Source organism: Thamnophis sirtalis, unplaced genomic scaffold (genome assembly GCF_051295495.1).
Source record: "Thamnophis sirtalis isolate CommonGarterSnake01/CBP01778 unplaced genomic scaffold, rThaSir2_p1.2 scaffold_3, whole genome shotgun sequence".
Lineage (NCBI taxonomy): Eukaryota > Metazoa > Chordata > Lepidosauria > Squamata > Natricidae > Thamnophis > Thamnophis sirtalis.
This window is the reverse complement of record NW_028261383.1, coordinates 38,125,693-38,149,726: the sequence shown is the minus strand read 5'-3', so window position 1 is coordinate 38,149,726 and position 24,034 is coordinate 38,125,693. Positions and strand designations below refer to the sequence as shown.

The 24,034-nt window shown below is 41.4% G+C and overlaps 2 protein-coding genes across 2 annotated transcripts in view; both read left to right on the top strand.

Annotated features, from left to right (window-relative positions):
* LOC106543884 (uncharacterized) overlaps nt 1–16,595 on the top strand; it is an 80,586-nt gene extending 63,991 nt beyond the window's left edge. The window contains 3 exon segments of the mRNA XM_087708199.1: nt 1,277–1,406; nt 1,941–3,353; nt 15,272–16,595. Of these exon segments, the coding sequence (XP_087564325.1) occupies nt 1,277–1,406; nt 1,941–3,353; nt 15,272–16,416 (2,688 nt within the window). The 3' untranslated portion in view covers nt 16,417–16,595.
* Nucleotides 9,319–13,341, top strand: LOC148047932 (zinc finger protein 202-like). Its single transcript, XM_087708748.1, has 3 exons — nt 9,319–9,960; nt 10,755–10,872; nt 11,000–13,341. The coding sequence occupies exons 1-3, from the start codon at nt 9,430–9,432 to the stop codon at nt 11,071–11,073; spliced, it is 723 nt and encodes a 240-aa protein (XP_087564874.1). The 5' UTR covers nt 9,319–9,429; the 3' UTR covers nt 11,074–13,341.
* Nucleotides 16,596–24,034: the final 7,439 nt, after the last annotated feature.

The window sequence follows — 24,034 nt, the reverse complement described above, 5'->3', positions numbered from 1 at the left end:
CACAGTCCCTGCATCCTCAGCCCCTGCCATCCAGCCTGGCCCTCCAGCTTCATCACACATTCCATGCAAGCAAAGACAGACGGTGGGATGGATCACATGTCTCCCCCTGCCCTGGCACGGCTGCAGTTGCTTTCAGACACCATCTGGCCCCGCACACGTACTCACCACCACCTATGATTGCCATGCCCTCTGCCCCACACTCCCTGATGACACGCTGACTTTGGGCTTATTTGGAAGGTAGGACTTATTTTATGAGCAGCATGAAAAATCATGCTAGGTCTTATTATAGGTTGTATTTTCTGTGAAAATACAATAACACATGAATAACGGTATTCATGCTTTTCAAGAATTTTTTTTTTACGGAATTCTTCATGGTGATCTTTTATATAATACTTTGAGTTGGATTTGTGCATGGATCCTCAAAAATATTTAAATATTCAAACGCAAATGACCATTTTTGAAAAAAAATGTTTACAATGATTGAGAAGAAAAGGATGTGATTAAAAGCTAAGATTTTGAAAATCCCAGGACAGTGATCATATAGAAATGTCTCCAAGAAAAAACATAAATTTTGCTTGCAAAGTAAATATTAATCCCCTGATTTGTTCCTGGATTTGGAAGCCAAACAATCCAGCTTTGCAAAGGCTAAGAAATGTCTTCCTTAGAAATGTTCTTATTTACAAGGGAGCCAATGGATCACAATCCCAGCAGCTTCCTTGCAATCTGAGGAGGGGCAGAGTCTCTGGATGTAGATGGCAAACCACACAGATCTCTGGTTGAGCTCTCCCAGCACTTTCATGAAGGGGGTGAACAAGATTGCTCCTTCTTAGGACAACATAAGTTTCATTTCATAAAACACTGCAAAGAATCCCTTCTCCTACAGACTCACTTCTGAAGGGTTAGTATCACTTATTAGTGGGTGTTGATTCTCTCAAGACGGCCTTTGAATTGTGGGTGGATATATTGATCGAGAATGAAGAGTATTTTGATGATGGTTGACTGGATGTTTGTTAGATCAATTGATCCAGGAGAAAACAGAGCTTATTTAACCTGAATGGCACTGAAAGTCCTTCAGAATCATTCAAGTTGATAAAACCTGCCTAAAATCTTTTTTTAGCCAAATGCTTCTTATTCTTTCTATTTTCTCATCTAAACCACGGATCCTTACTAAGCATAGCCACTTATCTTAGTGCATAGCTTTGCTTTGGAAATTTCTATACACTAGGAAAGATTCTGCAGTTCTTCCTTGGCCTGTTCTGTATTTTTCCCCCTTCAGGAGGTTCTTCTGCCCTTTGAGGAGGTGGCTGTTTATTTCTCTGAGGAGGAGTGGTTTCAGCTGGATCCTGACCAAAAAGCTCTGCATTGGGAAGTCATGCTGGAGAATTATAAGAATGTGGCCTCTCTTGGTAAGGGTTTCCTACTCTCCCTCAGAGAGTTCAGGAAGATATTTTGTAGTTAGATGCCATTAGCTAATTCTTCCAAAACATCTCTAAATAGATATTTTCTCTTCAGAGGGAGAAGGGAAAGTTCTGTTTTTCTAGTGCTCCTAGGAAGGAAATAGGTCTATGGCATTTTGCTTAGATATATCCTACCTAATTTGTTTCTGTATTTCTATTTAAACACTTTAGTGACAAAATAATTCCTTGGTTTGAAGTAATGCCAAACTTCATCACACAGATTTCAACTATTTTGGCCCAGATGTTTCCATATCAGTCCTATCAACAGTTGCCATTCAGTTTTTTTGACTTAATGTCCTTTTCAAGGTTTTATGACTCATCAATAGAGATGTTATCATTTCTATACCATGCCATTATTAGGATACAAATAATCAGTACATATTAGAATTGGGCACAATACCTGAAGGCAATCAATATGACTTCTGACAGAATGATCTTTTTCCCTAACCTTTCTCCCACTTTCATTTCTCTTTTCTTTTGAAGGTGATGATGAGAATTACAATGAAGACTGTGCAGAACCAATCAAAGTGTTTAGACAAGGAGGTGAAATGGAGAAAACTGCAATTCAAACAGAATTCCAAAGGCAGGAGAGAAACTTGTCAAATAACTGGAATAAGGAAAGGTCATCTCCTTCAATTGTTGTTCAGATGAAGGACTTTATTGATCAACAAGAAAAACTAAAGAAGAAATATATTGAAAAAGATGTAAAAATCTTCAAAGAGACATTAGGTGTGAATGGACCCTGTCCATCACAAGCCAAAGGAAGAGCCAATATGGGCAAAGACAAAGGAAAAAAATACAGTTGGATATTCACACTTTCTCAAATAAATGGGTCTCTTGAGTTACAGAAAGGTTTTCACCTGGGAGAAAAGAGAAATAAATGCAATGAACATGGAAACAAGGCTGTTAATAAAAGGACATACACAATGGAGAAGGCATATAAATGCATGGAGTGTGGAAAGAGCTTCAGAACAAGCAGTAAACTTACAAGGCATCAAAGGATCCACACAGGGGAGAAGCCATATAAATGCATGGAGTGTGGAAAGGGCTTTAGAGAAAACGGTCACCTTACTACCCATCAAAGGATCCACACAGGGGAGAAGCCATATAAATGCATGGAGTGTGGAAAGGGCTTTAGAGAAAACGGTCACCTTACTACCCATCAAAGGATCCACACAGGGGAGAAGCCATATAAATGCATGGAGTGTGGAAAGGACTTCAGAGCAAGCAGTGACCTTACATGCCATCAAAGGATCCACACAGGGGAGAAGCCATATAAATGCATGGAGTGTGGAAAGGGCTTTAACCAAAACAGTCACCTTATTATCCATCAAAGGATCCACACAGGGGAGAAGCCATATAAATGCATGGAGTGTGGAAAGGACTTCAGAACAAGCAATGAACTTACACTCCATCAAAGGATCCACACAGGGGAGAAGCCATATAAATGTATGGTGTGTGGAAAGAGCTTCAGAATAAACAGTGGTCTTACATGCCATCAAAGGATCCACACAGGGGAGAAGCCATATAAATGCATGGAGTGCGGAAAGAGCTTCAGAATAAGCAGTGGTCTTACATGCCATCAAAGGATCCACACAGGGGAGAAGCCATATAAATGCATGGAGTGTGGAAAGGCCTTTAGCCAATACAGCCACCTTATTAGCCATCAAAGGATCCACACAGGGGAAAAGCCGTATAAATGCATGCAGTGTGGAAAGGACTTCAGAATAATCAGTAACCTTACATCCCATCAAAGGATCCACACAGGGGAGAAACCATATAAATGCATGGAATGTGGAAAGGGCTTCAGCACAACCCATAGTCTTATTTCCTATAACACGATTCATAGACTGGAGAATCCCCAAACAATGATTAATTTGGATGAGAATGTATGCTAATTATTGATTTAATTGATTGTATGTATGGATTTACAATTTACAGACTGAAATCTGGAATGAGTTTGTTCTGCGGTTCAACCTTCGGACAGCCATAAAGAGATGAATTTAGTAATGAAAAAATGGGCGCTTGTCATTATAATTATGATTTATACTTTTTAAAACTGCATCTGCATATACAGTATATCGGAGTGACAGACTCTTGAGACAGTTGTGTCACGTGCTGGATACGCCCACCCAGCTCCCGTGAATAAGGAAACTGTTGCAATGCGTCACGTACAGCACCAGAAAACCAAAAACGATCTTGGTGCTTCACTGGCTGCCAAAATGACCGGATCTTGTTTGGCCATGAGTTTAAATTCCATGTGCAGCTTTGGTCACCTAGATATCTCTCTACACCAGGGGTGTCAAACTCTGTTTCATTGAGGGCCACATCAGGGTTGTGTTTGACCTCAGGGGGCCGGGATGGGTGTGGCCAGCTGGATGTCACTTGTGTCAATCACTGTTGTGGCTTGAGCCCTCTGCCAGTGAAAATGGGCTCCTGAGCTCTGTTTTTGGCTGTGACAGCCTCCTGAAACCCTCTTCCAATGAAAATGGAGCTCGGGACAGTCAAACATGGCCCTTGCATGCTCCGCTTTTGACTGCGACAGCCTCCTGAAATTCTCTGCCCATGAAAATGGAGTTTGCAAGGGCCGTGTTCCTCCTGAACATGTGGCCCTCCCGAGTTCTGTTTTTGCTGGCAAAGGCAACACGGGTCAGTCCTTTGTTATTTGCAGGGTGGATCCATGGGCCAGTTCTAAGCACCCCACAGTCCAGATCTGGTGCCCGGGCCTTGATTTTGACACCTCTGCTCTATACTTTTGGTTTCAATATTCAAAGAAACATGCAGTTCTTTGGCTGACCCAAAAAAGTCGGTGCCTCTGTCTGAACGAATGTTTTTAAAGGGCCTCAGATAACAATAAAGCATCTTTATGAAGCTCAATAACTTCAGTATGGACAACTCTAATGGTCATACAGGTGACTAGGGCTGCCCACCTCTCACTGTTTGCTTCACACTCTCTAGTGTGATGTGTGGTCACAGATCAGTGGCCAAAGACATCAAGGCCAATGTTAGTGAAGGAGGATTTGTGCTGAGTCTGTCGGCTGGAGGATCAGCCACATTTTTTCTCTGTAACCTACCATGGAGCTTGCGACAAGTAATACACCCAAAGATTACCTACTCACACCTCTTTTAGCTCCAACTATCCACAAACCAGAGGTTCTTATAACTTCTTCTCTAAATAGTCATCCTTGATGTTTGACTTGATGGTGAAAGTGCAGCACAATCAAAGAAGCAATGTGATGATTGCCAGGAGAGTTTTTCTCTTTTTCTTTCTTAAGGCAGCCACCTATTCCCAAAAGACAATTTTGCTACTGAAAGAGGTCAGGTTTCCTCAGGGAGTTCTCTCTAGGGCAGTGGTTCTCAACCTGTGGGTCGCGATCCCTTTGAGGGTTGAACGACCCTTTTACAGGGGTCACCCAAGACCATCCACCTCCACCGGCATCACCCATGCTCAGGAGCATGTCCTGAAGCAGGCAAGGAAGTCATTTTATCCTGGAAAATCCCAGTCTGTCTGATCTTCTCCCAAACCAAGATTGGCAGATTAATCACTATGCTTTAATTATGTTCAATTTGTAATAATGAAAGTACATCCTGCATATCAGATATTTACATTACAATTCATAACAGTAGCAAAATTACAATTATGAAGTAGCAACAAAAATAATTTTATGGTTGGGGGTCACCACAACATGAACAACTGTATTAAAGGGTCGCGGCATTAGGAAGATTGAGAACCACTGTTCTAAGGATAAGTCTTTAGTTTAGCATACAGTCAATTTCTTGGGATAGGTTTCAGACTGCACAGTGTGCACAGTTTTGCCCATAACAAATCCAATGTGACATTGTGCGTTGGTATCTATTGTTTTTAAGTAGGCAACAGCAGCTACTGCTTTGATAGAAGCATCAGAAAATATACAGAGTTTTTGGCTTTGTATCTCCCTAAAGCAGGGATATCAAGATCAATTTATTGAGGGCGCATCAGCATTATGGTTGAACTCCAGTTGCATGTAGGATTATGATGATTCAGTGCCAGGTGGGCATGGTTGGGTAGGCATGGCTGGGTGGTTGCAGTCAAATCGTCAGGACTAGGTGAGTATGGGTAGCTCAACATGCTTCATGCTGCTCACTGGGCTCAGCTGACTTGGGACAGCCGGGTCAGGATGGAACAAGTCGTACTGGCTAGCTCAACATGGGGACAACTTGGTGCCCCACAAGCTCCTTGCCTCCCTAAACTGCTGGCAACCAAGCGTGTGCATGCATATGTGTGCACTCACACAGAGAGACACAGAGAGACACACACTGCATTCCAAGTTTGGGTACTTTGAACCACGGAGGAAGGAGAGGGCCTTCTCCCCAAGCCCAGGCATGATTGGCAGTTTCCAAGTTCAGATGTGGATAAAAGACTCCAAGCTTGGAATGCTGTGAGGGTTTATCTTTGGATGACTATGTTCCACAGGTTAAGGTGGGTTCTGCCTTCTCCAAATTTTAAGGGAAATGGAGTCTGGCTTCTCAGTGTGCACTTGGTTTGAGAGTGTGGGGTGATGGTTAAATGGGTAGGATCAGCTTCAAACAGTTTACTTGGGGCATGTTTGTCTCTCACCTTCTTAAGAAGAAGTCTAAATTGGATTTAAATAAAATTAATTAAATATCAGTGGTGTGGTTATATTCTAGTCATGTATTATACTCATGTATTAAACTCTTTAGCTGCTTTAAAATGTATTAACACATGTAGATTTTTGGAAGGACTTGGAGGGGGCATATTTCAGAATTTGAGAGGGTCATGTTGTTTTGAACCTTTTTGTTCAATTGTCAGAAATAGTTCTGGGTCAAATTAGACAATAAAGAGACTGAAAAGAGCAGAGAAGTTAATTCAATTCTTTTTTAACCCTTTTTCTTTCTTTCCATCAACATTCTTTCTTTCACTAATTGTATCTGAATCTCTTTTTTCTTGCATTGTCACCTCCCTATCCAGAGAAACCTCTCCTAACTGCTGGAATCCTCAGGTTCTGTGCTTGGAGAATTTCTATTTATTCATGATCTGTGGATTGATGGGTCCCAATTTCATTGCTGGAACTGGTCTAGGTTCTTCCTTCCCTGTGAATGGAATTTTTGGGTTGTAGAGGTAAGACAGAAGGGACAAACAAACCAGAACTTTATTTCAGGAGCTGCTAATGTGTGGCCATCTTGTCTCCTTCCCCCAGGCTCATACTTTGTCAGGGTGCGCACAGCTATACTACAAGCAATAACAGCAAACAGGCTTGTAAGTAATATGGGTTTTATCTACAAAAGAATATATACCATACATGCACGTACTATAGGCAGGAGTCAAATGATCAGTAAATTTGAATTTGGTTGACCTGCTTGTGTTCAGGGCATCTTGTGCAAACTGAGTGTAGGAAGAAAGAGAAATGGAGGATCCTAAACTAGGGTCAGTTTACTGGCATATAATTTGATGTGGACTGAATTTTCATCCTTTGTTAAATGTCAAATACGCTGAATATCCTAGATGGAAGACATCCATTTACCATCTCAAAAAACTATTTCTATGTGGATGAGTGTGATTGAGGGCTTAAAGGCTCGTACTTGTATTTCCCTGGCTAGTTGAACATTGCTATACTTGAAAAAGCATTCAAAAGGCCATTCACTAGATTTGTATTTCCCTGTCCTGCAGGAAATCAGATGATGTACATATTATAGGTAGTCCTTGATTGAGTATATAATATAAACAAATACTGTAGATTTTAAACTAGTAGCAAGCAAAGGGTTGTTAAAAACATCATGCCAAATCAATCTTATTTCATTCTTTAACGAAGTGACTAAATTAGAAGACCAGCAAAATGCTGTGGACGTAGACTTTAGCAAGGCATTCGACAAAGTAGATCACAACCTGCTTCTTGGTAAACTAGAAAAATGTGGGAGAGTAAGCATCCATCCATCCATCAATCAGAATGCAGCTAAAACGGATCTTGGAGGTCTTGTCCAATCCCCTGCTCAAGCAGGAGATCTTATACCATTACAGACAAGTGACTGTCCAGTTTCTACTTAAAAACATCCAGTGATGAAGCAGACGCACACATTGGCAGTGAAAGGCTCCGCCTACCCACCCAGACACTTTTGGGCATGTGCAGAAGCGCACACGAGGATATTCACCCACACGACCAAACATGTACTAAAAAAATTGGAATACCCCCTCCCCCCACTGAAGGAAGCTTCCATCAAATCTCCCCCAGGAACTGTTTTTTTGAGTAGGATTTTTCAGGAATATCCAGGTAAGGACAATTCAGGAGGTAATATAAGGTCCTCCTGTTCCCCATAGTGTTGCGTCCTCCCGACACAGCCGGCAGGCATGGCCAGAGCCTCAGGCTCCTGATTGGCTCTGACGCGCCTGCCGGCCCCCGGGAAAAATACCGGCCGCCGATTGGCCACCCGCCTGACAGCTGTCAACCTTTAATCTCTATCTTCTATAGAGCAATTCTTCTTACTTTATGAATTATACATTTTAAAATTGTGTCTCCCTCACAAGGACGAGTAGAAAGAAGTTGACCCTTCCTATGGCAGAGCTGAAATAGGTTCAAATTCCAAGTATAGTAAGAGGAGAAAATTATTTGTATTATGCCTTTCCTTCAGAAAGTCAAGCTAGTAGAAACAGTACCTTTCTTGCTTACCCCTTTTTGGGGGTTTACTCTTTTTTTTGTTACTGAACAACAAAAATTTAAGTGAGATTGTTATTAGGAATAGTAAATTATAACGTTGCCAAAGCAGATTGAGAAGGCTTCCTGGCTTTCTCAAGAGATCCCCCTGCTGGCCTTGCATGGGAAATGCACCATCTCTCCTTTTTCCACGAGCACCTTCCATGCACAGAAAACCCATCCGGGGTTCCCTCTGCAAAGAGAAAGGAACCGCATGCGCTTCAGCGTTGAGTCGCTCTTGCAGGTGGAGAAGGAAGTGACGTCACTAGGTCTTGCCTTTCTAGGATGCTGGACTCTCTCTCTTTAACCCTTTAAGCTTCGCAGGACGTTAAAAACGCTGCAAAGAAGTCTTGAAGAAAGAGGTGGCAAGGGTAGGTGTATGTGTGTGTGACTGTGCGCATGCATATATATATATATATATACCAAGTCAATCTTAGGAGCGGGAGACCCCCAGATCCCATGTTTCTCCGCCGACCTTTTCCATGATCGTAGCAAAGCAGAGCTCCAGAAGATGCATGCTGTCCTTAGGAAGAATTCCAGATCCCAGAAAGGAAAGGGATCGTCCTTAGCTCCCCATTTCGTGGGAATAGCTCCTGCATAGGGGAGAGGGGGAGCTTGTATGGCAAAACTCAAGCAGGAAGCAAAAACAACTTTGAAAGGAAGAAATGCAAAAAATGATGCCTACATTCTCACTATGCTTGGAGCCTTTTGCAACTCAATTTGTTTGAGGAAGGTAGTCAGTCACGTCATTGTAATGAGCTGTGTGCATCTAATCCTTTATATTTCATAGGAACTGAACGCCTGAATTTGATTGACCTGTTTTTGCTTAGGACACATAGGGTGACCCTGCCCCCCTACGTGAAGGGAGAAAGAGAAATGGACCAGGGTCAAAGGATTGGCGTCTCATTTTTTGTGAACTGAATATTCATGCTTTGTGAACTTGTTCTGGGCTTTTGTATGTTGTGTAAACCCTGCTTAAAGGTAAACTTAGAGCTATATTTTTAAAATGCAAGTCTTTCCCTTTGAGTAAAAAGAAATTTAAATTATCCAAAATGCCCATATGGACTGAATCTTCTTGCTGGAAGTCACCACTTTACAGGTCAGAAAAATGCTTCCTTCTGTGAGGATGAGTGTCAATAAATGGTCCGATCTACTAGCTTAGATTTATTCTTTCTTCTATAAGAAAATTGCAGAATTGAGGCCATTTCTTGATCTTCATGTAGAGAAAAAAATGATCCCTTTGGCAAAGAGGGCTTAATGGCTTGTTCTGGTATTCCCATGGCTAAATGAACATTGCTATGAATGAAAAAGCATTTGGAGATACACAGGTTTCATTGCACCCATTTGGAATTGTGTTACAGGACAGAGAGAAAATGGCTGGCCTTCCTTTAGCAAGTGAGGGAAGTGGAAAAGGCCCTTCCAGTGCTCAGTCTGGAATCTATGGGGATATCTGGGCAAGAACTGGGCAGAAGATGCTGGAAGAAGGAACCATCGTTTCACAAGCTCAGGCCTCGAACTTCAGGAGTGTCCAATATCAGGAGGATGAGGGTCCCCGAGGACTTTGTAGTCGTCTCCACTACTTTTGTAGTCGATGGTTGGGACCAGAAAAGCACACAAAAGCGCAGATGCTGGACCTGGTGGTTCTGGAGCAGTTCCTGGCCCTTCTGCCCCTGCAGATGGAGAGCTGGGTGCGGGAGTGTGGAGCAGAGACCAGCTCCCAGGCGGTGGCCCTGGTGGAAGGCTTCCTCCTGAGCCAAGCGGAGGAGAAGAAGGAGCAGGTTGAGTTGCCGGTGAGAGGACTTCTTCTTGGGCCTGAATATAATAAACAATATGTTCAAAATTTTGTATCAAATTTTTGTAGGTTTATTAAGATATAAAATGCAAGAAAATGAAAATAGTAGGAAAGGGGGAAGGGAAGTGAAAGAAGTGTAGGGTAAATGGGGAAAAAGAAAATCATTGAAAATCTGAATCTTTTTAGCACAGTCGAATAAATGGTAACATTACAAGTTCAATGTCTTACATTTACATACTTAATATGTACTAGCAAATTCTATATAACAACAAACTTATGTAATCAGCAAAACTCAATCAAAGTTTCAATTTTTCGATCTCAAGAACAAAACGCAGCAATGGTTCCAAAGTAGAAGCAAGATTGGCTTGGTCTTTTCTTTAACTAAAGCAGTTAATTTTTCCATCTCTTCCATCAGTTTTCCCAACGACTTCTCCTTTGTGGCTATTAAAATATCCGTCCGCTTTGCAAAGAGCATCCTTGTTGCTCTCAACATATATAACAGCAATGTTCGAGATTGTTTTTCCATTTCTTTGTCTATTAAACCTAAAAAAAAAGTCTCTGGTTTGATTTTCATGCCCACTTTGAGAATCTTCTGCAGTAAAATATAAATCTTACCCCAGTATTTCTTTGCTTTGTCACAAGTCCAGCAGAGTTGGTAAAAAGTTCCTTTTTTACATTTACATTTACATTTCAAACATGTATTTGAAATTCCTTTGAGATTTGAAAAATCTTTGGCAATTTATCAGGTGTTAAGCAGAGTTACACACCACTTCATGATGTGTAATGTCCATTAATTCTTTATTTTCTGGATCCTATTTCAAGTCCTTCGCAATGGAGATCAGAGATCCTGAGACAAAGAGGCATCTGTCAAATCTCCCTCAAGAACTGCCTTTCAGGAGGATCCCTCAGGAAGATCCAATTCAGGACACCTCAGGAGGTAATATAAGGTCCTTCCACTCCTTTGATAAATCCTAACTTTCTCATCTTCTCTGTGTCCTCTCCTCTATAGCAAACCTCCTCCCACTTTATTAATTATGCCTTTTGAAATTCTGTCTCCCTCACAGGGAAGCATAGAAGGAAGTCGACTCGTTGTTTAGGGGGAGTGGAAACCATGATTGAACCTCTAACTCAGGTATGAGAATAACTTTGATTTATTAGATTTCTATTTTTTCCCTCAGGAAATCAGCCGTTGTACAGATTATAGGTAGTCTTTGACTTGGGACCAAAATTGAGCCTATTTTTTTTGTTGTTGAGTGACACATTTGTTAAGTGAACTTTGCCCCATTTTACGACCTTTCTTGCCACAGGTGTTAAGGGAACCACTGAAGTTAGAAGTATGGTTGTTGTTAAGTGGCTTTCCTAATGACTTTGCTTGTCAGAGGTTCACAAAAGGTGATCACATGACCCTGGGACCCTGCAACTGTCATAAATATGAGTCAAATTTGATCATGCGGCCATGGGGATGCTGGAACAGTCGTAGGTATGAAAAACGGGCATAAGTCATTTTTCTCACTGTCGTAAATCCCTAAAAACTGTTGTATGTTGAGGACTACCTGTACTGTCTCCTGCCATTTTCCCCATTTCTTTTGGTTGGAGATTCTTTTTAGGATTTCTTTTTTAGACTAGTACTTTAAAAACCAAACTGTTTTCGCTAATTATTTTCCCAACTTTTCAATAAATAATGTTTTACAGAATTCTTTATGTTAGTCATGATGTCTTGCAGCTTGTCCTATGAAAAACTGTACAAAAGAGATGGTTTGCGTCCATCAAACAAATGGATTGCTTGGCATTAAATTCACAGATGCTCTGGATAAACATTTCAACTAAACAGTGCGGACAGAGAATTAATTGATACAGAACATTTCTGTCCCCAGCAATCTAAAATTAATAGGGTTATCAGTGCATATAACATAGATGTTTGTGTGGGTAAGAATGTCAACTTTGCTGTCAAGCAAAATCAAGCATTTAATAGTGAGTGCATACAATCTGCAATCAAACAGGTGGTACGAAAGTAGGGGAAGTCAGACACAACACAGCTTATGTAGACAGTAAACACATGGTCAATCAAAATGGATGCAATTGTATATACACAATGCACAGAGTATGAGGAATAAACAGGGTGAATTAGAAATTTAAGTAAATGAGGGCAGATACGATATTGTTGCCATGACGGAAACTTGGTGGGTTGAAACCTACAAATGAAACATACAGCTACAGGGTAATACAGCTATTTTTATTTTTTTTAAATAGACCAAATGAAATAGGTTGTAGAGTTGCACTATATATAAGAAATAACTACACCTCTACAGAAATAGAGCACAACAATGCTGATAACTGCCTTGACATCAACTGGGAGACAAACGCTGCACCAAGTGGAAGATCATACAGGTTCCTGATAAACCTAGCATACAACTTTGTTTCCTAAAAAGTAGAGAAGGGGAACAAGGGAATCAACCAGATTGGTCTTAATTCTCACTAAGAGAGATTAAATGATAGAAGGTGTTGAAGCTATAGGAATCTTATGGGGGAATGATCATGCAATACCGGAATTCCACATTATGCAAGCACAAGCAATAGAACTAAGTCAAACTAGAGTCTTGGACTTTAAAAGACAAACTTGAACTTAGAGAAACCTTGGGAATGATTCCATGGATGAGAATCCTCAAGGGGAAAACAACTCAAGAAGCTTGGGAAATTTTGAAAAGTGAGATTATAAAAGCCCAGTCTAGCACAAAACCAATGAAGAAGAAAAATAACAGCTCTCAAAAGAAATCAGCATGTCTGCATAAAGAACTCTGATAAATTGAAAGACAAAAAGGACAAGTACAAAAAAGGAAAAGAGAGGCACATAACTAAGGCAGAATATCACCAAATAGCCCAAGCCTGCAAAGGTGAAGTGAGGAAAGCTAATGAACTAACGCTTATGACCCAAAATAAAAGTGTCTTTCAACATGTTAAAAACTTTTAAAAAGTCAAGGAAACAATTGATCCATTGGTGGGAGAAAGTGGCAAGAAGGTGACAAGCAACAGGGAGAAAGCAGAACTACTTAACTCATGTTTTTCATCTGCCTTTACACAAAGGAAAAAACCAGTCGAACTTATCAAAAACAGCACCACAAAAAACAGATTAGGAACACAAGTTAAAATAGGTAAGTGAGCACCTGTTCACCCTACATGAAAAGACCAAGAAAGCTGATTAGGGGACTGGAGGCTAAAGCATATAAAGAATGGTTGCTGGAATTGGGTATGTCTAGTTTAATGAAAAGAAGGACTTGGGGTGACATGACAGCAATGTTTCAATATCTCAGTGGCTGCCACAAAGAAGAGGGAGTCAAGCTGTTCTCCAAAGCAAATGGGTGGAAACTTGGATAACCATTTGTCTGAAATGGTATGGAGTTTCCTGCCTAAGCAGGAGGTTGGAGTAGAAGACCTCCAAGGTCCCTTCTAGCTAAATTACTCTATCCTTCCCTAGGTTTAGGTTTAGGTTTATTAGCATTTGTAGGCCGCCCTTTTCCCTGAGGGGACTCAGGGCGGCTCACACAAAACCAGGAAGGGGGGGATACTACCCTACCCTACTACCCTACCCTACCCTGCCCTACACTATCCTATCCTACATGCTGCCCCATTTTTGTAATTATTTGAGTTGAATTTGTGCTAGGAACCTCAAAAATATTTAAATATTCAAACTAGCAAGCTTCCATTTTTCCAACACCTCATTTACAATCATTAATAAGAAAAATACATGGTTAACAGTTAAGATTATTAAAATCCCAGGACAGTCGAAATATAGAAACGTCTCCAAGTTAAAAGTGTTCTGAAAGAACAATTAGCCAAGGCCCCATTTCAAACTTTAATCTTCTGACTCGTGCCTGGATTTGGAGGCCAAACAATCCAACTTTGCATAGGCTAAGAATTGTCTTCAATGGAATACAATCTCCATTTTCTTATTTACTGTCCAGCCAATGGCTCAGACTACTAGCAGCTTCCTTGCAATCTGAGGAGGAGCAGAGTCTCTGGGTATTGATGGCACACCAGACAGAACCCTGGTTGAGTTCTCCCAGCACTTTCAGGAAGGTGTTGAGGATGAACAGGATTGCTCCTTCTTAGGACAACATAAGTCATTTCATAAAATACTACAAAGAATCCCTTCCCCTACAGACACATTTCCTTCTTTAAAGGCAGGAAGCGTTTAAAGGCCTTCAGTGTCTTGAGAGAATCAACTGGCAGGTGGGCCTTGGAAAACCCACCAATCAGGAACACTATCCAAGGAAGGGTTAGTGTCACTGATTGGTGGGTTTTCCGAGGCCCATCTGCCAGTTGATTCTCTCAAGTCACTGAGGACCTTTTGATTGTGGATGGATGGATTCATAGATCCAGAATGAAGAGTATTCTGATTAGGGTTTGCTGCTTGTTTGATAGATCAATTGATCCAGAAGAAAAAAGGGCTTATTTAACCTGAATGGCACTGAAAGTCCTACAGAATCATTCAAGTTCATAAAACCTTCCTAAAATATTTCTTTAGTCAAATGCTTTTGGTTCTGTCAATTTTGTCATCTAAACCACAGATCCTTACTAAGCATAGAGCCATTTATCTTAATGTTTATGTTTGCTATATAAAATTCTTAATAATAGGAAAGATCCTGCAGTTCTTCCTTGGCCTGTTCTGTATTTTTCTCCCTTTCAGGAGGTTCTTCTGCCCTTTGAGGAGGTGGCTGTTTATTTCTCCGAGGAGGAGTGGTCTCAGCTGGATCCTGACCAAAAAGCTCTGCATTGGGAAGTCATGCTGGAGAATTATAACAATGTGGCCTCTCTTGGTAAGAGTTCCCCACTCTCCAGTCAGGGAGTTCAGGAAGACCTTTTGTAGTTAGATGCCATTAACTAGTTCTTATGAAAACATTTATAAATTGATACCTTCAGAGGGAGAAGGGAAAGTTCTGTTTTTCTAGTGCTCCTAGGAAGGAAATAGGTCAATGGCATTTTGCTTAGATATATCTTATCTAATTTATATTTCTATATAAACATTTTATGACAAAGTAATTCCTTGGTTTGAGGTAATGCCAAACTTCATCACACAGATTTCAACTATGTTGGCCCAGATGCTTCCATATCAGTCCTATCAAGAGTTGCCATTCAGGTTTTTTGACAATGTCTTTTGCAAGGTTTTATGCCTCATCAATAGAGATGTTATCATTTCTATACCATGCCATTATTAAGATGCAAATATGCAGTATATATTGGAATTTGGTACAATACCTGAAGGCAATCAATATGACTTCTGACAGAGTGATGTTTTCCCCCAAACTTTTTCTCACTTTTATTTCTCTTTCCCTTTGAAGGTGAGAATGAGAATAAAGACTCTGGAGAACCATTCCAAGTATTCAGAAAAGAAGATGTAATGGAGAAACCTGCAATTCAAACAGAATTGCAAAGTCTGGAGAGAAACCTGTTGAATAACTGGAATAAGGAAGGCTCATCTCCTTCGATTGTTGCTCAGATGCAGGACTTTATTGATCAACAAGAAAAACTAAAGAAGAAATATATTGAGAAAGGTGTAAGAATCTTCAAAGAGACATTAGATATAAATGGACCCTGTGCATCACAAGCCAAAGGAGGAGCCAATATGGGCAAAGACAAAGGAAAAAAATACAGTTGGATGTTCACACCTTCTCAAGAAAATGGGTCTCTTGAGTCACAGAAAAGTTTCCACATGGGAGAGAAGACAAATAAATGCAATGAACATGGAAACAAGACTGTTAATAAAAAGACATCCACAATGGAGAAGCCATATAAATGCATGGAGTGTGGAATGGACTTCGGAAGACACAGTTATCTTACATGCCATCAAAGGATCCACACAGGGGAGAAACCATATAAATGCATGGAGTGTGGAAAGGGCTTTATCCAAAACGGTAACCTTATTACCCATCAAAGGATCCACACAGGGGAGAAGCCATATGAATGCATGGAGTGTGGAAAAGCCTTCAGATCAAGCAGTAAACTTACACGCCATCAAAGGATCCACATAGGAGAGAAGCCATATAAATGCATGGAGTGTGGAAAAGGCTTCAGATCAAGCACTAAACTTATACACCATCAAAGGATCCACACAGGGGAGAAGCCATATAAATGCATGGAGTGTGGAAAGGGCTTCATCCAAAACAGTCACCTTATTACCCATCAAAGAATCCACACAGGGGAGAAGCCATATAAATGCATGGAGTGTGGAAAGGGCTTCATCCAAAACAGTCACCTTATTACCCATCAAAGGATCCACACAGGGGAGAAGCCATATAAATGCATGGAGTGTGGAAAGGGCTTCAGGGGAAGCAGTAATCTTACACGCCATCAAAGGATCCACACGGGGGAGAAGCCATATAAATGAATGGAGTGTGGAAAGGGCTTCAGCACATCCCATAATCTTATTTCCCATAACATGATTCATAGACTGGAGAATCCCCAAAACAAAGATACATTTGGATGAGAATGTATGCTAATTATTGATTTAATGGGTTCTATGAATGGATTTCAAATTTACAGACTGAACTCTGAAAAAGTTTTTTAGTAATGAAAAAAGAAACAATAGACATGAGTCATTATAATTATGATTTATATATTTTTGAATGTATCTATATATACAGTATATAGAAATGTCAAATTAGCGGCTCACAGGCTGGTTGTGTTACGTGAAGGACATGCCTACCCCAGCTCCGGGAATAGGGAAACTGTTGCAATATGTCACATGATGGCCACATGACACATGGAGTTTGAAATCCGTGGTATATGCGTTCATTTTATTTTATTTTTTAGTCCTGTTTTCCAACTGCCAGCAGTCTCCCAGTTAGTCATAGCTCTCAGAGCGATGCGAAGACATTTAACAGATGCTGCTTCCCTAAGCCCAAAAGGAAAATTTCAAAAAATAATAATAATCAAATTACACCCATGGTAGAGAACTGGGATCCTCCACAATAGTTAAATTTGCATCCCTAGTGTAGAACTGAGACCTGAATCAGCCAGTATCTATGCAGAAGCATTGAACATTATTCAGTCAAAGTCCTCATGATATGAGGGAGTTGTCACGTGCAGATCAGTGTAGAGTGTGTGGGAAGAGCTGAAAGGATGAACAATTCCTCTCTCACAAAAGGAGCCAGAAGCGCCCCAAGTGCACGTGCAATTTTCTTTTCAAGCATTATTGCCATGTTTTGCTCTTTTGTAGTGTGGTGAGTCCAAATTTGATTTAAATAAAATCAATTAAATATCTGTTGGGTGGTTTTGTTCTAGTTATGTATTATACTTACGTATTAAACTCTTTAGTTGATTTAAAATGTATTAACACAAAATTTGTGGAAGGATTTGGAGGGAGCATATTTCAGGATTTGAGAGTCATGTTGGTTTGAAGTTCAGTTGTCAGTAATAGTTCTGGGTCAAGCTGGACAATAAAGAGACTGAAAAGAGCAGAGTGTCAGCGTTCCAAATATCATGCAGAATTAAATTAGAGTTAAAGGCAAAACTTTCTTCAAAATTCCAATTTAATAAGTCAGACATGTTGGCACATCTGTGGAAAATCCCAGTATCATGGCTCAGACTGGTCCAGGTTCTTTCTTGCCTCTCAAAGGCATTTGTGGGTCATAGAGGTAATCCAGAAGGGATAAGACCTGTCACAAGCCATAACGATTACCTACAATAAGAAGAAAAGAATTATGCATAGCATGGATGGATGAAGGAGATGCAAGGGAAGACAAGATAGAAAGTAGATAAGAGAAACAAGGAGATTACAAGATAATCCATGGGAGGACTGTAATTTAATTATATAATAACCAAGGAAATTTAATAGATGAAAGTTGCAGTTATATTGAGACGTTTATTCGGGTTTCAACCAAGGTTTAAAAACTTTTCTGCCCCTTGTTCTTCTTCCCCAGTTTTCTTTTGTCCTGCTGTGTAGTTTTATGTCTCCCAGCTTTGTTTAACCTTCCTCCCTGAACAGAGAGGAGTTGCTTCTGATGGATTTCCTCTTCATGCAGTCTGAGCTCTGATAAGAACCACGTTTCAATTAGCTAAAAAGTGGTGAGCAAGACCACCTAGTGAGTGTAGGAGAAAGCCTAAATTCTGAATCATGCATACCCTCTCAAAGATGAAATTTTCCTAGAATCATAAGGTCTGTTCTGTCCTCATTACATTTTACTCTGCGTGCAGCTTGACAGCAGCTCAACCCAACTATACCCCAATAAAAGAGACCATGTGAGTAGATCTGGGGTTTTTATTAAAGGTACAGGATGGGTGAAACTGGAAAAATTGAAATACAAGTATTCCTTGAGGTACGAACCTAATGGAGCCTGCCCTCAAAAAGTGTGTCAAATTAATCAGATTCAATTTTACGTATTCTTAAAATCAAATTCATTAATTGAATAAAATGGCTTGTTAAATGAATGAAGATCTGACTTCCCGCCACCGATCAGCTGATTCCGGTGCAGCTGAAGGAGGAACTACATTTCCTCCAATCAGCCTCACAGAGCTCTCCATTTGCAGTTTTAGAAAAATCCACTTGCTGCTCATCAGCTCAAGCCTCTTCAGACAGCTGCCCAGAGGGGATGTGAAGGTAATTTACAGAACTCTCAGATTGCATAAGCACGCACTCAGTGAACTGGTGTAAACCAGTTAGTAACCCACCACTGCTAGATATAGTATGCTCAAGATATGGAACAAGTTGTTTTAAATATATATATTTTTATTCTTTTTAAACAAAAGAACACAAACAAAACAAAGCAAGAGAAGAACAAAGAACACATTTCCTGCATTTCATCAGGCACGTCGTTTGGTTACACGTTTTTGTGCATCAATTCTTAAGCTTAGGATTAATATCACTGGTTTACATTAAACATAACTAGATATTTCGCTGTCATTGAGCATTATGTGTTCAGATTACCATCAATATTCTTTCATTTGTAACAATCCTTGTTTGCTGGAATTCATAATTATCTATCAAATAACAATGAGTTTTTAAAGTATTATAGTATCACCTATCTCTAAGGAGTAAAAGCGAATATTAGAACAAAGAATTTCCATTAGTTTATAATATACATTCATATTTTCAATTGACCATAATGTCACCAATCATCCAGAGTTCCAAGAATAGTTTTCCATTATTAATTATTAATCCATATAGCGATTAAGTATTTCAATTCATATATATCCCAATTGTTCATTACATCATTGTGGTGGCCCAGCAGGAGCCGTTGGAGCGGCCACCAGACTCTGACATGAGGGGCCCTATGAGTCGGCTTTGGAGGATGTGGAGGACCCTGGACATGGTTCCAACGCCGAGCAGGGTGCAGAGAGGCTGGTTGGCCACCAGGAGGCATCTGAGTCTTGGACCAGTGGGGAGAAGACAAGGGAGTGTGATCCAGACGTCAGCAGTGGGGAGGAGCCAAGAGAGTTGTTCCTAGATGCCCGGCACTGGAGAGCTAATAGGCGTAAGGAACAATTATGCAATTACAGGAGGTAATTGCACCTAGCTGGTGGTAATTAGGCTCCTCTCCAGACTATAAAAGGAATGCTTGTGCACACGCCCCTTTTGCAGAAGTCAATGCAGGAACGAACGTTGGAGAACATTATTGTGAGCTTGGCAGGCTGGATTGCTGCCACGTCTTATCTGTGCTGGATTGCGACCCAAGCTTGTCTGTGCCAGTTTGCTGCCAAGGACCTGTCTGTCTGTTAATTAAATGCCGTAACTTATCTTTGGCTCAGAGTGTGTGTTGGTGTTGGACGAGGGGGGTCAGAACACATCATCATTAATCTGTTTAATATACCAAGGTCTTTCTAATATAAAATGGTCACTACATACAATAATACCAAAATATTCAAATCATCCCACTCTTATACATGAAGATCATTATTGTCCTTTATATATCATGTGAATAGTACATATATCCAGGGATGTGCAGTCACTAGAGGCAAGGGAGGCGGGGCCTCGCCAGTCTCCTCAGGAAAAAGAAAGAATTTTAAAGAATTTTTTAAAAATAATTAAAGCCAAGATAGTTGCTACCAGATTCCAAGTCACAGTGGCTTGGTGTCTGCTTAGTGTTAACCAAAGCAGGAGGCGAGAGAACTTGAGGCCTCCTTTGCATAAGGAATTTTTCACCTTCTAAAGTTAAGAAAGAGTTAAAAGGCAAAAAAGTTCATATGCAAAAGAGGCACAAATTCTCCCGCCTCCTGATCTGGGAGCAGCGAATCATGTCTTCTTGTTGCAGTTGAGCACGCTTACGTTGGGCGGGTTATTTCGGAGGGCGCGCTTTAGAGGAGAGAGGAGTGGGGGAGAAGGAGGAGGCTCGCTCTTCACCCCTCTCCAACCTTCCCAGGGTCTAGATTCCCTTTGCTGCAAGCCTTGCTGTCTCTTGCATCCCAAAGGTGGGTGGGTGTGGGAGCTTTGGTGGCCCCAATTCTTCTCTGGGGGGGGTGTCTCCTGGGGCTGCTGGCTAGATAGATTCCTGAGGAGTGACCCCTTCCCTCCTAGTCCCCCTGTGGGTGGCTGGAAACATCCGCACATTTCAGCCAGCCATAAAACGCTTAGCCGGGGGTTTCCTTACAAGAGCCAGGCGGGAGAAGCCCTCGCTTCTTTCTTGTGGAGACGGGCACTTTGCATCGCGGGAGCTGCCAAGCGCCTTTTCTGCAGACCTGGGCGCTTGGTGGCTCCCGCGATGCAAAGTGCCCCACCACCCCCAATGCCGCTGCCCGCCCGCTGCCCCGGCCTGCGGCCACTGCTTCTCCAGGCTCCACCACTGGAAGTCCCGGATAGCCTCTGGGGGAAGGCTGAGTGAGAAGCGGAGCGAAGCTTCTCCACGGCCTCCCGGCGCTGTGCAGAGGCTCTCGCAGGAGCGCATGCCAGTGGCCAACGGCCCGGAGCAGCTCCGGCTGCGAAACAAGGCACCGCTTAAAGCAGCCACAGCCGCCACCACTGCCCCTCCTTCGCCCGGCGGGGCGTTCCTGCCACCTTGGGCTGCTTTGCTGCACAGCAGCTGCTTCTTCAAGGAAGCGCTGGGCCAGGAACTGGATAAGCTGGCGGATCGCTCGGAAGCCACGCCGCGCCCTTTCCAAGGAATGGGTTGCTCGACATGGCCTGCTTGACGCTGCTCACTGGGCACAGCTGACTTGGGACAGCCGGGTCAGGATGGAACAAGTCATACTGGCTAACTCAACATGGGGACAACTTGGTGCCCCACAAGCTCCTTGCCTCCCTAAACTGCTGGCAGCCAAGCATGTGCATGCATATGTGTGCACTCACACAGAGAGACACCCAGAGACACACAATGCATTCCAAGTTTGGGTACTTTGAACAACGGAGGAAGGAGAGGGCCTTCTCCCCAAGCCCAGGCATGATTGGCAGTTTCCAAGTTCAGATGTGGATAAAAGACTCCACGCTTGGAACGGTGTGTGTGTGTTTGTGTGAGTTTGTTTGTGTATGTATGTATACATGTGCGCAGCAGGTCAATGGAGATGTTCTTTTCTCAATCCCAGACATCATTGGCATTTCCTTCCCTGGTTCCTCCTCTCGGCAAAGCAGGAGGCGGTGGAAGACATTGCTCCATGCGGAAGCGCGGAGAAAAAAGTTTGCAGGATGCAGTTTCCTCCAAGTCCAACTTCTGCCTTGACAGATCTCTGAAGAGAAAGAGGGAATGTCTCTCTTCTTCTTAAGAAGTCGTCTATACAATTTAGAAGTCATCCAAATTGGATTTAAATAATATTAATTAAATATCAATTGTGTGGTTATGTTCTAGTCATGTATGTGTTATATTCATGTATTAAATTCTTTAGCTGCTTTAAAATGTATTAACACATGAAGATTTCTGGAAGGATTTGGAGGGGGCATATTTCAGGATTTGAGAGGCTCATATTGGTTTGAAGCTTTTTATTCAATTGTCAGAAATAGTTCTGGGTCAAGCTGGACAATAGAGAGACAGAAAAGAGCAAAGAAGTTAATTCAAATCTTTTTAAACTCCTTTTCTCTTTCCATCGACATTCTTTCTTTCACTAATTGTATCTGAATCTCTTTTTTCGTGCATCTTCATCTCCCTATCCAGATAAACCTTTTCAAACTGCTGGAATACTTAGGTTTTGTAGTTGGAGGAGAATTAGTACTTATGTTTTTCTGTTTATTCATCATGATCTGTGGTTTGATGGGTCTCAATATCATGTCTTGAACTGGTCTGGGTTCTTCCTTCCCTCTGAATGGAATTTTGGGGTTGCAGAAGTAAGGCAGAAGGGACAAATCAGAACACTATTTCAGGAGCTGCTAATGTGTGGCCATCTTGTCTCCTCCACCCAGGCTCATACTTTGTCAGGGTGCACACAGCTTTACTATGTGAGACAACCCAAGAGCAATAACAACAAACACGGTTTGTAAGAAATGCGGGTTTTATCTACAAAAGAATATATACTATGCATAGCTGTACTACAGGCAGGAGTCAAGCGATCAGTAAATTTCAATTTGGTTGATCTGCTTGTTTTCAGGACATGTTGTTTGAACTTGCATGGCTGAGTGTAGGAAGAAAGAGAAATGGAGCATCCTAAACCAGGGTCAGTTGACTGGCATTTAATTTGAGGTGGACCGAATTTTCATCCTTTGTTAAATGCCAAATACACTGAATATTCTAGGTGGAACTCATCCATTTACCATCTCAGAAAAGTACTTCTATGAGGATGAGTTTGGTTGAAAGGTTGTTGAGAGCTTAATGGCTTGTTCTCCTTTTCCCCTGACTAGATGAATATTGAAAAAGCATTGAAAAGGACATTCACTGACTATATTAATATTTTCCTATCCCTCAGGAAATCGGATGACGTACATGTGCTGCGCAGGAGTTTAGAAAGGCGGAAAGAAAATCTTATTGATCCAGAGGTGGAAAAGGTAGGTAGGTGTATTTCTGTATGTGTGCGTGCGTGTGTGTTCTTCTCACAGAAAGGGAGACAGAGGGTTCTCACTATAAAAAAAGGGAAGAGACACATGCCTAGTCCTCATCCAGGTTTAGTTTTTTGAGTTTTAGGAGTGGGAGAACTCCTCCCCCACTCGATCCTATTTTTCCCTCCTGCTTAACCACCCTTTCCATGATTGTAACAGGCATGGGGGGAAAGCAGACACGTATGCTGCCCTCGGGAATAAATCGAGATCCTCAGAAATAAAAAACGCAAGACAGGATTAGAACCATTAGCAAGGACACACACGAAAGGCAATCACACAATTGTACAAAGAAAACAAAAGGCCTTCAAAGAGGAAAATGGTATTAAAATGTACACTTATTGTGTATCGGTGTCAACCCACCCAGGAACGCTGGTCCACGTCACTGTTGGTCTTGCCTTCCTGAAAAGAACTAAACCTTGCTTTCAACACAGCTTGTTTCGATCCTAAATTCTTTCACCACGCCAATAATGCTCTCCCAGCTGGGAAGACCGAACCCACAGAGGAAACTTTCTTTCCTTATAAGGAAACTCTGGAAAGAAAAAGAAAAAAGAAATGTACTAGTATGGAAGGTATTGTATCTGGCTTAACAGCAGTAACTCTGAGAGCGATCTAGAGTTTTAGCGGGATAATCACTTAAATACAAGCCAGCATTGTGCTGCAGCTACCAAAAAGGCTAATGCAGTCCTAGGACGCATCAACAGAGGGACAGTATCAAGATCATGAGACGGGTTAGTTCCACTTTAGACTGCACTGGTAACACTACACTTTTAATCGAGTTTTGATCACCATGATCCCCCCAAAATATTGAGACTCCAGAAAGAGTGCAGAGAAGAACAACAAAGATGATTAGAGGAAAGGAGACTAAAACATGAAGAGCAGATGCAGGAACAGGGTAGATCTAATCTAAGGAAGAGAAGGATTAGGAATGACATAACAGAAGCCTTTCAATACTGAGGGGCTGCCATGGATAAGAAGAGGTCAATCTATTCTCCAAAGAACCAGCGGCAGCAGAAGAAATAATGGAGGAAAACTTATCCAAGACATACCGGTATAAATCACCAGGACCTTGTGAATTACATCTCAGAGTTCTTTTTTTTTTTTTTTGAATTTTTTTTATTGTTTTAGTTAAACAAAAACACACACAAAAAAAGAA